The 14,968-nt window shown below is 51.2% G+C and overlaps 3 protein-coding genes across 3 annotated transcripts; 2 read left to right on the forward strand and 1 right to left on the reverse strand.

Moving 5' to 3' along the window:
- The first annotated feature begins 210 nt into the window (after window positions 1–210).
- Window positions 211–4,458, forward strand: SMAC4_03870 (uncharacterized protein). The gene is made up of 5 exons (XM_003347724.2): window positions 211–404; window positions 1,028–2,191; window positions 2,243–2,454; window positions 2,531–3,370; window positions 3,445–4,458. Exons 2-5 carry the CDS (start codon window positions 1,780–1,782, stop codon window positions 3,529–3,531), a joined length of 1,551 nt encoding a protein of 516 aa, XP_003347772.1. The 5' UTR covers window positions 211–404; window positions 1,028–1,779; the 3' UTR covers window positions 3,532–4,458.
- A 966-nt stretch (window positions 4,459–5,424) lies between these two features.
- Window positions 5,425–7,834, reverse strand: SMAC4_03869 (uncharacterized protein; the record flags this gene model as incomplete). The annotated part of the gene is made up of 3 exons (XM_066090014.1): window positions 5,425–5,873; window positions 5,934–6,936; window positions 7,015–7,834. 3 exons carry the CDS (start codon window positions 7,832–7,834, stop codon window positions 5,771–5,773), a joined length of 1,926 nt encoding a protein of 641 aa, XP_065947654.1. The 3' UTR covers window positions 5,425–5,770.
- A 2,427-nt stretch (window positions 7,835–10,261) lies between these two features.
- On the forward strand, window positions 10,262–14,004 carry SMAC4_03868 (uncharacterized protein; the record flags this gene model as incomplete). The annotated part of the gene is made up of 3 exons (XM_003347722.2): window positions 10,262–12,236; window positions 12,290–13,522; window positions 13,584–14,004. The coding sequence occupies 3 exons, from the start codon at window positions 10,262–10,264 to the stop codon at window positions 13,598–13,600; spliced, it is 3,225 nt and encodes a 1,074-aa protein (XP_003347770.2). The 3' UTR covers window positions 13,601–14,004.
- Between the last annotated feature and the right edge of the window lie 964 nt (window positions 14,005–14,968).

Consider the following 14,968-nt stretch of genomic DNA (forward strand, 5'->3'; position numbering starts at 1 on the left):
CTGCCTGCCCTCTTTATACTTTGACCCGACACTCCAAAACAAACCGGTTTTGATATCCACCATTCCACACTGTAACACATGCTTCGTGTAGCTGCGTTTTTCTTGTTTCCATTTTCCCTGGTCTTCCGAAAATATCTGTCCCAAAGGGCCATGTCCCACGTTTCCGAACGACGCAATGCCGGCGCTTGCGGAACAGCACGGACAAAGGGTAGGTAGGTAGGTAGGTAGATAGGTAGGTCAGGGAGTATTTATGTTTGATGCTGGGTGGACGAGATCTATATCCCCCTCTGTGCCTCCTGTACTTGTTCTTCCTCTGCTCCCGAATTGTAGAACAGTCTGAGAATTCAAACCAATCCGCCAAAACCCCTTACGTACGCACTTTGCGCTACCGGATCTACTATCGTGTAAGTCACTGTTTTCCTTGGCAAATGCTTGCATCGCACAACTGTTAGTGTCCCCGTCTTTGGTCTAGATCGGTCAGAAACAGACTCAGAAAAAAAAAAAAAAGAGGCCCGTCTGACTGCCGCCTACAAACTGGGGAGGGGTGGTTGAGCTTGCAGAGACGAGCTGAGATGATGAGGTGCCCTGGGTTGGCGCACGGATATGCCATCTCAACAGTGGCATGGGGAGAAAAAAAAAGAGGAGAATCTCCGACGGTGACAGACTCCTCATCAGTGACGTTGGAGACCTCTGGAAGAAGGAACGATTGAAAAAGAAGCACTAGTTCATCCCCCTTCATCCACAAGTGGAAGGGACTTGGGACAGCACAGAGCTTCCTTCCTCACGATCCCCGATCAACCCGAACGGGAGACTTCATCAAGCTCAATTTCTCCAAGCTCCCAGCCTGTATTTCCCCTCATTCCTTTTTCCCGTTGTCCTACATCATCAGATTTCCCACCGACCTAACATTGACACTTTCGGCACTATTTACCCACCTCGTCACCTCCCGCCAACCACTGCCGTTGTGCGCGTCCTCACTGTGGCTTTGCCCGACAATTCATCATTCGGACTGGACTGACCAACCCAGATTATCCCTTCGGCTTGCCCTTGGCATCACTCCCGATCCAACGCTGCCTGGCCCTTTCAACCGCCCTTTCACCCTTCTGGACAAAGGTACCGTGGACGCCCAGGAACACGCCTTGCCTGGGCAATACTGTCCCAATTCTTACCTACTGAGAGACGACACAAAACACACCCCACTCGTCTGCCCATCCCGCTGCCCCTGTCACGCCTGAATCGACGGTTTTGGGTATCCGCACATACCGGAAGAGGTACTTTACGGCGCACACTACCGGACCTAACCTAACGTGTAGTGTAATTTCCTACCCAATCTGAGCAGGGGATCCCACTGTTGCGAAACAGTCTCGATATATATCTCGTTCGGGGGTTTGTCGCAGCATCAATTATGGCCTGGTGTAAGTTATCTCTAGACCCTTATCGTTACAATACATATCCGTTGTCCCCTTTTCATATACCACACCCCATATTTATCCCTACTTCTCGTACTCCACTCCTTTGATTGTTTTAAGAGAAAAAAAAGGACGAACTGTTGGATTCCTCCTCTTCGAAACTATCAAAATTACACAATCTGTTCGCGACGACGGGGTCGTGATATCGCTAGTATCCGTTTCCCAACGCGCACTCAAGAGAGCGCGCTAGTGCCGACTTGCAAACAAAGAACTACCTCCACAACAATCACTCCATTCTGTTGGCGGGCTATGACAAGACACCTCCACACCCTCGTCCTCATCGTCTCGCAGCCAGCTTCGTCTTAAAACCATGGGCAACCCTTTAACAAACATCATATCAACAGTCACTACTCCTTTCCGCGCCCAAGTTCGTCGAGCATCCAGTAGCGTAGTACCCAAGCGTCAAGGCGACCATCCCAACGGCATCTCCAACGGAAACGGCTATACCTACGTTAACGGCACCAACGGGAGCACTAACGGACACCTCAACGGTCACATCAACGGTCATACTAACGGCTATACCACCATGGACTCCGAACGCCGGCCGCTCCTCGGCAACGGAAACGCCAACGGCGGCCGCTGGACCACCGAGTCCGACTCCGACTTTTCGTGGTGCACCTTCTTCCTTGATAACAAGAAAACCCCTGGAACCGAAGATTCCAACCCCCTCATCAAGTACCCTACCCGAGTATGGAACGTCACCAAGGTCACTCTTCTGAGCTGTATGTATCCCCTCACTATACAGCAAGCAGTACATGGCTAATATGTCCCAGCCTGGATCAACATCCTTCTCGTCTTCGTACCCTTGGGCTTCATCGCCGGTGAACGAAACTGGGGTGCACCAGCAGTATTCACTCTCAACTTCTTCGCCATCATTCCTCTCGCCGCGGTTCTCTCCTTCGCTACTGAAGAGATCGCTCACAGACTGGGAGAAACCCTCGGCGGCCTGGTCAACGCAACATTTGGTAATGCGGTGGAATTAATTGTATGCCTTCTCTTCACACCCATGAGTTCTGACCAAACGCTCCCCTTTCCTAGGACTAACCATTCCGCTCTATCAGGTCAGTATCGTTGCCCTCCGCGCCGGCGAAATCGAGGTCGTACAAGCCTCGATGCTTGGCTCCATCCTCTCTAACCTGCTTCTCGTCTTGGGAATGTGCTTCCTCCTCGGCGGCATCGTCAACATGCGCGACTCCAACGGCGTCGGCACCGAACAGACTTTTGCGTCGGGAACCGCTCAGACCACCTGCTCCATGATGACCCTCGCGTCTGCGTCCCTGATCATCCCGGCAGCCCTCTACAACGTCCTCAACCACTCCGGAAACCAAGAGAAGCAAGACAGTATCTTGATTCTCTCGCGCGGTACCGCCGTCATTCTCTTGATCCTCTACTGCGCCTACCTCTTCTTTGTCCTGCGCACCCACAAGGAGTTGTTTGAGCCCGAGGCCCAAGCTGTGGGCGACGTTGTCACGGAACCCGAGGAGGATCCCATCCTCTCGCCCTGGTCCGCCGCTTTGGTCCTCATCGCCACCACTGTCATTATTTCCTACGCGGCTGATTACATGGTCGCCTCAATCGACGACATCGCTGCCTCGGGCGCCATCAGCAAGACGTTCATTGGTCTTATTCTTATCCCGATTGTTGGAAACGCGGCCGAGCATGTGACGGCTTGTGTGGTGGCGGTCAAGAACAAGATGGATTTGGCCATGGGTGTGGCGATTGGATCCAGCATTCAGATTGCCCTTTTGGTTACCCCGTCTTTGGTTCTGTTGGGTTGGGCCATTGGACAGCCGATGACGCTTCATTTCGAGACCTTTGAGACGATCGCGTTTGCCTTGTCGGTTATGGTGGTTACGTACACGGTGCAGGATGGAAAGTCCAATTACTTGGAGGGTGCTATGGTGAGTTTCTCTCCCCTTTCGAGGAAAGTTCTCTTGAGAGTTGTGGAAACGGTTGCTAACGCTTGTGACAACAGCTTATGGGACTCTACATCATCATCGCCCTTGCCTTCTGGGCCAGCCCGGCTGATGCTCTTAACAAGCTTTCAGCCGCCATCTTCTAAACGCGAAAGTTTACACGTTTCGCCGCATTGGACCTTCGAACGTTTTCCTTCGAAGTTTGTTTTACTACCTACGTTCATTTCTTTGTACATCTGTTACATCACTACTACGCTGTATTTCCTTGCCACGAATACGTTTTACATCCAGGGGCTTTCCGCGGAGGAAAGACTTCAAGTCATGAAAAGAAAGGGAGGCGGAGAAAGGGAGGGAAAAGAAGAGAAATACCCATGCGTTGGAAAACTGGAAAAAAGCGGCCAGAGACTTGTTAAGAAGCCGGTCAGGAGAAAAGGGGGGCTAGCGCAGCAATTGGGATTTGGAAGATATTTCGGATGCAAAGATTATATACGTTGTATTTCTATTTTTGAAACTTTCTCGTCAGATATTGGTGGCGGTGCTTTTGCTTTCGTTTGTTGATGAATATGACACGATTCATTATTCAACCGGCTCACTTTGCAGAAAATCATGTTCTTCGTTCTCCCCGCGTTTCTTTTCAAGGAGAGAAGGAAGGGGGGTTGGGTGTCCGAGGACATACATATGACCAAGGTCCAAGACTCGTATCTCCCATGACCCAACAAGCTGTTGGCGTCGGCGTTGGCTGTTCGGGGAAACCAACAACAATGGACGAACAGGTCTATCCGGTCTTTCGTCCTTGGTCTGCATATTCCCTTCATTTGCTCCCTTCGCTCGGATATCAAAGCAACTTGTCGTCAACTTGCCCGTCGTTCCAATGAGGGATCGATCCAACATCGAGAGTTCATGAAGCTAAAAGACCGTGGCATGCGCAGACTTAAGAGTTGGGATGTTAGTAAGTTAGAGCCTTTCGGTGCACTTTTGGGAGAAGATAATCAGAGGCGCTAATATTTTGCTAGTATAATGCCTCTTTAAAATAGAGATAGGGTGGCCACGCTAACAGCACGCCCCTTAATAATGTTAGTATGACATTATCCCCCTGAACCAATGGAAGCAGCCCCTTGCTCATGCAGTGAGTGCGTGTAGTTTGATAACTGAAAGATAAGATATTGATAACAAAACGGATAAGGAGATACGATAAGGACTTTTGTGGTTCTGAAATCAGACATCACTGCCTCCCGTTTGACGTCGACAACAACAACAACACTGCCTTCGGTTCGTTTCCTCGGATTCCCTGGTAGAGGTAGTAATCAATTCAAACGCAACTCTAGAAATTCTATCTTATCTTCTCCGATATAGTGTATCACAGGTACCACCTACCACTACCCAGGATCCCGGCCGCGTAGATTGATTGATGTTTCACAAAAGCATGGATTCCATTTCCCGCCATGGCTCGACGCATGTCAAAACTGAACTGGACGGACGGGACATGAAACCCAACAGAATCCAGTCCAGACTCGAGCGGGCGACTCCATTAGAGGCAGTTGAGGTCTTGTCGTGACAGCTACGAGATTTGGGTCATCGGAGGAGGTACATAACGTCAGGTTAGGTATGTACCTAGTTCTAGTTTTAGGCTAGAACGACCAGACCATGGATGACGGGACCTCGGGGTGGATTTGAATTTAAGTAGAGGTAGGTAACTGAAGTCTGGATTACGATAGGAGTTGCGCTGTTTGCCTTGCCTTGGCGAAGTCGGAGGGAGTCAGAGTCGGATTCGGCGGGGGTTAAGGAAGGAAGTTGCGAACAAAAATCATGGATGGGCCGGGTCTGGTTATGGGTCTGGTCACCAGAGTTTGGACTGGATTTCACTAGGGGCCGAGTGAGGGGCAGCTTTCCCCAGTATTGGGAGTCTTGGAAGGAAACAATGGAAAGTGCCTGCTAGTATGTTGGCGTCTTTTAGACCGATCATGTTCAGTTCCCTTTTCTTTTGTTTAACTATTTCTTTTTTTTCCTTCTATTTTTGTTCCCGCGGGGGTCCGGCCCTGCATATCAGAGGGGAGAGATTGGAAGAGAAGAAGAAAGGTAAGAACGATTCATGGAAGTGGGTGGGATGGAGAGAGGGAAGGAGTCACTCTACCTACTGGTAGGTACTGAAGGCGCCCTCTCACGTGGCTGCCCAGGTGTGCGAAGACGAGAAAAATTTCCACAGCTAGTACTGACCATCTTGCTCCTTCAACTTCGTTGTTCACCGGACATCTTTCCACACCCTCACGCACTTCAGTTCTCTCGGAGATTTCTTGCGATTCACAGTTTACACCCGCCGTCGACCAAGCACAATATCTTTCCAAAATCGAAACCGTATACTGACAGATATCGTGATCGACAGTCGTTCTAGACAATCACGATCTTCTGGAGCGAATGCTTCGCAGGAATATCAACACCCGGCGGGACCCCTTTGCCGAGACCAGCCATCTCACCGTGACAATACGCCTCACTACAAGCCACAACGGTCAGCACGAACAGTTAGATGCCGCCCTTTCATGGGCCAACTCACCCGATGAATTGATAATCTTTTCCGTTGGCCAAAGGCCTAAGAACACAGGGCATGCTCAGGCCGACCAACTTGGCGACAACGTCCCCTTGCTGCATGCGATGGTTTCCCAACCCAACGTGGTTGGTGTCGAGGACATACCATCTCCTCTCGCAGTACGCGTTTTGGGCGATCTGATACCAACTGTCCTCGAAACCAGCCAGCCAGTACTCTATCACTTTGGTATCCCGCAGCTGGTCCTCTTCGGTTGTGCCGTTTGGCATCGATAGGATGTCAATGCAATTGAGATAATTGTCCACATACCACCGATCAGTATGTCCCCGGTCCGTGATTGATTTGGGCAGAACTCCGCCGACCATTGTCATGGCAAAGGCAATGTCGACATCTTGACCAGTTGGATAGGAGGACACCATGCCCAAAAATTCGTCCCGAGCTTCTCGCATGCGGCCTTGTTGAGCCATGTCGCTGAAATGGCGATAAGGGCTCACGTAGACCGCTCGTCCCAGGACTACCCCCCGCGTCACAAGAGCGAAAGGGTTCGAGGCAATATCACTCAGCTCTTCGACATGCTTACCGGCGGCATGCTCGTCGTGCCATTCTTCAAAGTCTTCGCCGATGCCCCATGTGCATCCCGTCCCCGAATGCTGTCGCCAGTCAGGAACCCAGCTTGGCCACTCACCGGCCTGAGGCTCGGCATCAACCTCACACTTGCAGGTAGTGCGGCGTGCCTGAAGGATAATGTCGAGATTCGGCTTCTTTCGGTCACTGTCTCCTTTGAGGATCGCCCTGGCCGTGTCAGTAAAGATTGTTTTGACGTCCTTGGCGTAGTCGATTGTGAAGTAACCCATTCCCAAGTCAAACTCGCTCAGGCCGAGAAGCGCATACACCTTGTCTTTTGGATCGGTTGCTTTCCTCCGTCGGAACATGGCGAGCAGCCGTGATAGCTCCCATCGAAAAGTGGGCATGACCCTTCGACCGGCAAGCTCTTTAACGCACCCAACACCCACTAGCACCAAGCAACAGAACCGAACCGGTTAGCGGGATGATAAACATAATGTTCAAGGGCATGGACGATTGTACTTACCTCGCCAGTCCCAAGGCAAATCCATGTTTGCAGTTAGCTCAATGCCTCTAACAGATGGTTTATGCCGCTTAGGAACCGCGCCAGCCTTGAAGAAGTGCCATAGCGCTGCACCTTTTACGGACTCCCAAGAGACAGAAAGAGTCCCAACAATCACGAATCCGCTGCGGCTGGGTAGCATTTCCTGGACAATCCAAATTCGCTCGTACCAGGGGCGGTCATAAAACTCAATGAGCGCATCCCAGGATGCAAGGTCGCGGAACGATATACCGAGCTTTTCTGACTCCTCGATGCTGATCTCCTCCTTGGTCATGAGGGAAGCAAGGCCGCGATTCCTCTCCTCTCGATCCTGGAGGAAGATCTCACCAGCCATCTTTCTTGCGATAGTCCCGACACGCCTGATAAGATCAATTGCAAGCGCCGTTGTCGGAGTTGGCGGTCCGAGATAGGCGAGGGTCTTGCTGGCGCATTGGTAGATACCTGTCATCATCCCGACCTGCTGCGACCGCTCTTCCAGATCCTGCTGGTTGATGCAGATCTGGTCGACCCAAATGGACTCTCGATCGCGAAGTAGGGTGGCCACGTTGCGTAGCGCTTCGTCCAGCGTGGGAGTGATGTATAAAACCGTGTTGCCATTGCATTTCATAGCGGTAGTGAACCCTGCTGTACCCCAGACGTAGGAGAGGGCCGAGTAAGTTGGGGGATTCTTCTCATCGAAGGGGACGGGACGGATGGTGGCGTATAGCTGGTCGTTTTCTCCCGTGGAAATTGTTAGTAGGCGGATATGAGAGGGAGGGAGGGGCTCGTAGGTGTATCGTTGCATGTTTTTTTTTGTCTTTGTCCGTCGAAGAGTTCGAAGAATTGGAGTGGTAAGTATGCTCGACCAGAAAGAAGGTGAAGGTGTTTTGAAATGCCTAGGACAGCGTTCAGACAAGTGGAGATATCAGGAATGATGTCCTGGGAAGGAAGAGTTGTCCATCGGCCCACGGGGTGGGTAAGGCTGCGAACTGGCCATTTTGTGCCACCGCAGAAAAGATGGATGGAGGCCGGTTAGTTGTGTTAGTTGGGCAGAATTCGAATGTGCTGATTCACAATAAAGTCGGCGAATGGCAAGATCACCACGACGGCCTAGCCAATTGTCATGGCAGCCTGTTCAGCCCCAGCTTTGCTATTGACATGATGGCGTCCTGCTTGCGTTCGGTATGTGGGTAGCTACCTGGTTTTGCATTTCTGATTCCCGGGCGAGGAAAAGATATCAACGGCATCGATGCTTCATCTAGAAAGATCATTGTGAGTAAACGGTTCATCATGCACCATGTACCTATCATTCAATAAGCAGAGGCTGGAAAGAGAGTGAAACGCGCATGGAGACACTCATCGAATTCGGCATCTTCCCCTTGGGTGACAGTGAGCTAAGGCTCACTCAACGATAAACCCTCGGATGAAGTTTGCGCTATTATTATCCGTCGACTTACACGTGAAAAGTGTTCGAAATCAATGCCCATCGTCGAGACGGGAATCCATCGTGAAATGTGAATATGTCTCGATGGAATCGGGAGTGTCGAGCTGCATGCTGATAGAGTGTTAGTGCATCACACGTGCGTTTTAAATGCATATATCTCAGCATGCTAACACGCTGTTAGTGTGTGGCTGGAGATAAGGTGATAATGCGCGGGATGCTTAACAAAATAGTGCCAATATCAGTTAGTGCGGTCACCCGCCGGCCGCTGGCGTGCGATTCCCGATAAGATAAGAGCTTGGTCAATTCCATGCCCCGCGACCATGATCTTTCTTTCATCTTCTTCCGAAGTTTACTTCAAACATTTTCTTTTGTCCCCAAGCGCCAAGACGAGCACAAGCATGGAATGGGGATGTCTATGCGGTGTCCCAACCGGAGTCTTGATGATCCAAGCGGGTCAAGGGGACGAGCTGTGCCTGCCTTACCATGAGGTGCCTTCTTTAGCTCTTTGGGGGAGCTTCAAGCATGGAAACTATGGGAGCTCCGGGAGGAAGGATGGAGGTTGAATGTTGCCTGTGGGCAAGAGTGATGTTTTCCTCCAAATTCTGATCTCCCAACGCACTCGAGTCAATTTTCGAAGCTTGCATCCTTGCTTGACACTACACACAATCCTCTCTTCTCTTCCTTGGACCCTTTTCTTTCTTCTCTTCCTACCAGAGATATCTCTTTCGAATATTGTTTATCATCTACGCGGACCCGGAGTTTGAAACGAAACGAACCGAAACATTTTCCACACGGTCGGTCACGCGGTCTGTTCACCAAGCCGAAGTTCACCTACTCTCCACGAAAGATCTAGACTTCAATCGCCGGTCAAACGCACCGACCCTTTACCTACACCTAATATCCTCGACTTCTCACCGAAGACCCCTGAGCCCGAGCGCACGGTACCTAACATTGCTTACCAAAACCCACTTTTTGTTTCGAAACATTCCTCTTCTTTCTACGATTCGACATCCTTCTCTTTTGTTTCTCTCTTTCCAAATAGGGTTAAAACTCGAAACAAACCGCCACCGCACGTTTATATCCTCTGTTTCCAACTTTTGGTGATCGAAGCCTTCTGGAAGCTTTTCACTGGAGCGCCACCTCACTTCTCACCCAACATCGAGAACCGATAGTGCCCCGTGGCAATTGGGGTTCTGGACTGACTGCGAGAAGAGAAGAGCAGAAGGCTCGCGAGCCTTGGTGAAGCTACCTACCATACCTATGTGAGTGAAGTGAGTGAACTGAGTGAACATTCCTTGTATGGTGGTTCTGAGACTACGGGTCGGGTCGGGGTAGTGTTATACCGAGTGGTTGAGACAGATCAAGACAATGATCACATTCCAACACGATACATGGCACAATTGGATGTTTACTCTGTATTGGGAGTGTTGGAGTTGGAGATGTTGTGGTACGCATCGAAAGGGGATTCTGTCCTGCTTGGGTCGACAATGTGGTTTACAGATGACCGGAGAGACAGAATGAGAACTGTAGGGCTTCAGCGTGAAGGAGGGGGACGAGGCACACATCTGAAAGCGACAGAAACCGCCACGATGAGGGCAAAGGGAAAGTCAATCGTGGGAACATGTTGACTGACTCGAACCCCGAGTCCGACATACCTACATAAACAACACAATGTCCTTCTTACAGAGCTTCCCCTTCTCTCCCTTCGCGGTCAAGTGTCATGATATACTCTTCTTCTTCTTCTCTTTTCTCTCTTTGAACATATTTACCTGTTGAACGATATCCAATATGATTGGAATCATCAACACCGAGAGACAACGGCACAGCACGCCGACAGCATGGCTCTTGTTGCTGTGGCTAACGACATTGCTACAGATCCAACAAGCAGTCAGCTTGGCGATAATACCAGAATCAATACGTGCCAAACGACATTACTATCCTCTTGCACCAGACTGGCGAGGATCGTTAACCCAAAAAGAGTCGACTCCAGAAAGTTCGGGTGCGGACGCGGGCGCAAGTACCAACGTCCGAGCGGCGACAACATCAGACGACGCCGGCAACCTCTCAGCTAGAGATACCGTCATCAGCGACATCAACCCCGACGAGCTGTACAAGACGGCACCAAGGCCTATCAGCAAGACGAGTCCGAAAATGGCCGTCACTACACCTATGGTGGCCCCATCACCTTCAAACCCCTTCGCGCCTTACAGGGGCACTGGCAGCAAGCCTTCTCCTGCCTCTTCCCAATCGTCACACCCACCTAAGGCATACAACCAACAACCACCTCAAAATAAGCGCAACTCCAATTCCAACTCGAAGCCTTCCGACGATTATCCCCCATCTGGTGGTGCTGGCAGTGCTACTGGCGGCGACCTCTTCTCCACACCTATCACCTCAGACCTCTCCCTCCCTGCCTGCCTTCAAACGCAGCCTGACCACCCCGTCCCTCGCAAGGGCATCAAGCAATCTCAAGGGGGTGCGATTCCCACCAACAAGTTTCACGCCAACTTCTTCCTTGGCTCACAATCCTCCACCGTCTGGACACATCCTTACTCCCTGCAGTGGCCCAAGGGTCAAGGCGATTCCGGCGCTTGGGGCCTGGCTGTCTCACATGCTGATGCCAGTCAGCGCTTCTTTGGCGACCAGGATCCTAACGGGAATGGGGCCGTACGTTGGTTCGGGAGTCCTGTGGGACGAGCCGATGTGGTTCTTTCTGAGGAAGAACTGGAAAAGGGCAACTCGACAGGCGGTGTTGAGCTCACGACTCAGGATGTCAAGGAGCGCAGCGTTCGTATGCAGTTGAGCTCGGGAGGAGATGTCAGGCTGGAGGCGCCTGTTGTGCAGGGCATGGGCATGGTGACTGCGCTGTATAAGCAGGGCACGCCGGTGATCAAGTCCGGTATGGGATGGTCTATGGTGACCAAGGCCATGGGCGTGATGAAACCGGGCGTGGTCAAGTATCGGTTGGTGCTGAACGACGGAGCGACTTGGTTGCTTTATGCTACTGGTGGCGATGTGAGCGCCATCAAGAGGGGCGAGTTGGGCGGACTGGATTTGGACGTCCAGGGTAAAAACACCGCTGTGGCCAAGGGGAGCTTTACTGGTATGCTGCAGCTTGCCAAACTTCCTGGCGGAGGTAATGGCACTGAGGGCGTGGCGGACGCGGAGAAGCTATTCGATGCTGCTTGTGGCACATATGCCACTGGTGTTGAACTCTCCGGGTCAGTCGATGGGCAAAAAGGTCGATATACCTTCCACTTCCAGAAGGAGGGATTGGCGTCCAATTCTAGTCTCGTCATGTTCGCTTTGCCTCACCATCAGGCATCCTTCAGCTCCGAGACAGCCGCCAAGATGGCCTCCTCGGTCAAGCTCGACACTACCACCAAGGGCGCCGCTGTCGCTGTGGTTGGCGACGAGTGGACCATGGAGGAAGATGTCAGCAAGCCGATGAGCATGGGCTTCGTCCCGTGGACCCCTGAAGCAGGCTCCGTCAAGACCATCAGCGACTCGGCGAAGGAGTACATCAAGACTGTTGCACAACAGGAACTTCTCGGTACGTTGCAAGGTCAAGGCATGCTCAATCAGACGGATCAGCCGAGTATGTACTATGGCGGCAAAGCTCTTGCCAAGTTTGCGGCCATCCTGGTGGCTGTCAACGATGTCCTTGGTGATACCGATCTGGGGAAGAAGGGGTTGGAGCAATTGAAGGTTGCTTTTGCGCGGTATGCGGAGAATCAGCAGAAGTATCCCTTGGTTTATGACCGTAAGTTCTTTCTTGAATCCTCTGTTTGTTCACAATCACTAACAAAGCAACAGAAGGATGGGGCGGCATCGTCTCCTCGGCCTCCTACACCACCGGCGACTCCGGCTCCGACTTCGGCAACACCTACTACAACGATCACCACTTCCACTATGGCTACTTCATCTACACTGGTGCCGTTCTCGCCCACCTCGACCCCGAATGGGCCTCCTCCAACGCTCAATACGTCAACGCCCTCGTTCGTGACGTGGCCAACCCCTCCGCCTCTCTCGACCCTCACTTCCCCGCTTTCCGCACCTTTGACTGGTACCATGGCCACTCCTGGGCTCACGGCCTCTACGAATCCAGCGACGGCAAAGACCAGGAATCCTCCTCGGAAGACTCCATGCACGTCTACGCCCTGATGATGTGGGCCCAAGCCACCAACAACCAAGCACTCTACCAGCGTTCTGCTCTCCAGTTATCCCTCCTCCGTCGCTCACTCAACTCGTACTACCTCTACTCCTCGTCCAACCCCGGCTCGCAGATCCAGCCAAAGGAGTTCACGCCCAACAAGGTCGCCGGCATCCTTTTTGAGAACAAGGTCGACCATGTCACCTTCTTTGGAAACAAGAAGGAGTACATCCAAGGTATCCACATGCTGCCCTTGTTGCCGCATACCATGTTCATCCGCGACAAGGAGTTTGTCAAGGAGGAGTGGGAGCAGTACTTTGCGGGTGGAGGCGCTGATCAGGCAGAGGGAGGATGGAAGGGTGTTCTGTACGGCAATTACGCGACCATTGATCCCAAGGGCGCGTGGGAGATATTTGCAGGTGCGGGCGTACCGAGCGGTGGTGTGGGTGATGGTGGCAGTCAACCTGCTGACCCTGTTCCTGCCCCTGGAAATGGTACCGGGACTGGAAATGGTACCGCCCCGGGAACAGTTGAGCCGACTGGAACTCCCCTTCCCACAACAACGTCGACAACATCTCTGCCGACAAGTACCGTCAGTACTCCTGGCCTGACCACTCTTACTCCCACGACTACTGCTACTGCCACTCCCACGTCAACCTCCGAGCCTACCATTCCCGTTCCTGGGGTACCAGACAGTGGCAATGGAACAACGAACGGCACAGTCAGTGCCATGACGTCCAAGATGGCAAGGAGGACAATAAGGAGGGCGTTGGAAAAGGGCAAGATGAAAGTCCCTTCTGTTCGTGCTTCCGTGCCAAAGGCCAAGAGAGGCGGATTCAGCGCTGAGAATCTGGATGGTGGCGCGAGTCTGACCTGGTATTTGACTTGGTGTGCTGGTAAGTTGTTCTTCCTTTGCTTTGTGTTTGTTTGATGGGATGATGCTAACGAGTAGAACAGCTCTTGGTGGACTTTGAGTCTGCATCAACAGAATAGCATATCATTGAGGTCGATACCTCCTCAGCTTCTGTCAGCTTTGTTCGGCTTACTTTCACTTCTTATTCACTCTTTTGAACAACCTTTTTGAATAGCATTAGACCGGAGTTTTTATTTGGGCTTACATTATGGCGTTATGAATCGATGATGGAACGAGGAATGATAGATGATACCGCAAACACACACACACACACACTAATCAATGGACCTGAAATTGGTGGTTTGAAAGGAAAGCGCCCTCGGAAAACACAGTACTGGATAACATTGGATTTAGAATTAGACGGATATTGATATACCCCAGCCCACTGTGTCGGGCAACCAGACCATGGAGGGCTTGGATAAAGGCACATGATAGAGGATAAGAATTGAGAATCATTGATGGCGGTATTGTCATTGACTAATATTTTCGATATACAAATCAGATTATATTTATGCACATGAGAACTTTGAGTGTCTACTTACTGAAGAAATTCGAGAAAGTGGTAAACGAGCTCCAATCCTACAAATTCTGTCCTCTTCTTGAGCGCCAGTTTGTGAGTATCTAGAGGTAGTTCTGGGTGGTGCAAGACCGACCAACCTTGCTCCACGGTGCTTGATAACTTCTGGGCCTTCTTCGCCAATTATGCAGACCTGTAACTGTATTCTTTGGCGGGAGGATTGGAGGTCAACAAGAGCCGCTACAAAAGATGTACAACGCCTGACACGCACACCAGAGGCAGCACTATCAGTCCCAAGCACATCGTAGCCACCGCCTGCCTATATCTACCTACCATTGTGAAAACAAAAATAAAAACAAGGCTGGTAAGGACCACCCCGTGACCCCTAAAGTGGTAACAACTACCTACCTGATCTAAGACATGAGATTGAAGAGTTGTATTTAGAAAGTTTCAAGGAGATAGATGGGTACTACTTTGTCTAAACTCTAAAGGGGGGGGAGGAAGGGAGGGATACGAGCACTTTAGGTAGGCATAAGGTCAGTTGGCTAGTGGAGAGAAAAGAAAAGAGATGAGAGCACAAGGAAGGAAATTGATCAAAAGAACCTGAATCCTAACCTCTGAGAGGGAGAAGGAATGGAAACTTTCAAACTCCCAATGGAAATTATATACTGCTTGCTGAACGAACGACACGAACGCGTTCCCCCTCAGGGCCTCAGGTCTAGATTCCAAAACCATAGGTAAGGTAGCCATAGGTAGCCATAGGTAGCCATAGTGTACCTTATGATCTCGGTAGGTAGGTACCTGTCTTTTTGCTTGACAAATCCCTACATACCTGTGTCCATGAATTTGACAATGAGAAGAAGGATCTTTCCTGTACACCAGGAAACTGTCTCAATTAGTTGGTGTTCATCT

This window comes from Sordaria macrospora, chromosome 7 (assembly GCF_033870435.1).
Source record: "Sordaria macrospora chromosome 7, complete sequence".
Classification (NCBI taxonomy): Eukaryota; Fungi; Ascomycota; class Sordariomycetes; order Sordariales; family Sordariaceae; genus Sordaria; species Sordaria macrospora.

What these genes read in the sequence shown, in the direction of transcription:
- SMAC4_03870 (XM_003347724.2), top strand. Translation starts at nt 1,780, where the DNA reads ATGGGCAACCCTTTAACAAACATCATATCAACAGTCACTACTCCTTTC. An exon ending in GTAATGCGGTGGAATTAATT is followed by an intron (nt 2,455 to 2,530) that starts GTATGCCTTCTC and finishes CCGCTCTATCAG; the next exon opens with GTCAGTATCGTTGCCCTCCG. An exon ending in ATTACTTGGAGGGTGCTATG is followed by an intron (nt 3,371 to 3,444) that starts GTGAGTTTCTCT and finishes TTGTGACAACAG; the next exon opens with CTTATGGGACTCTACATCAT.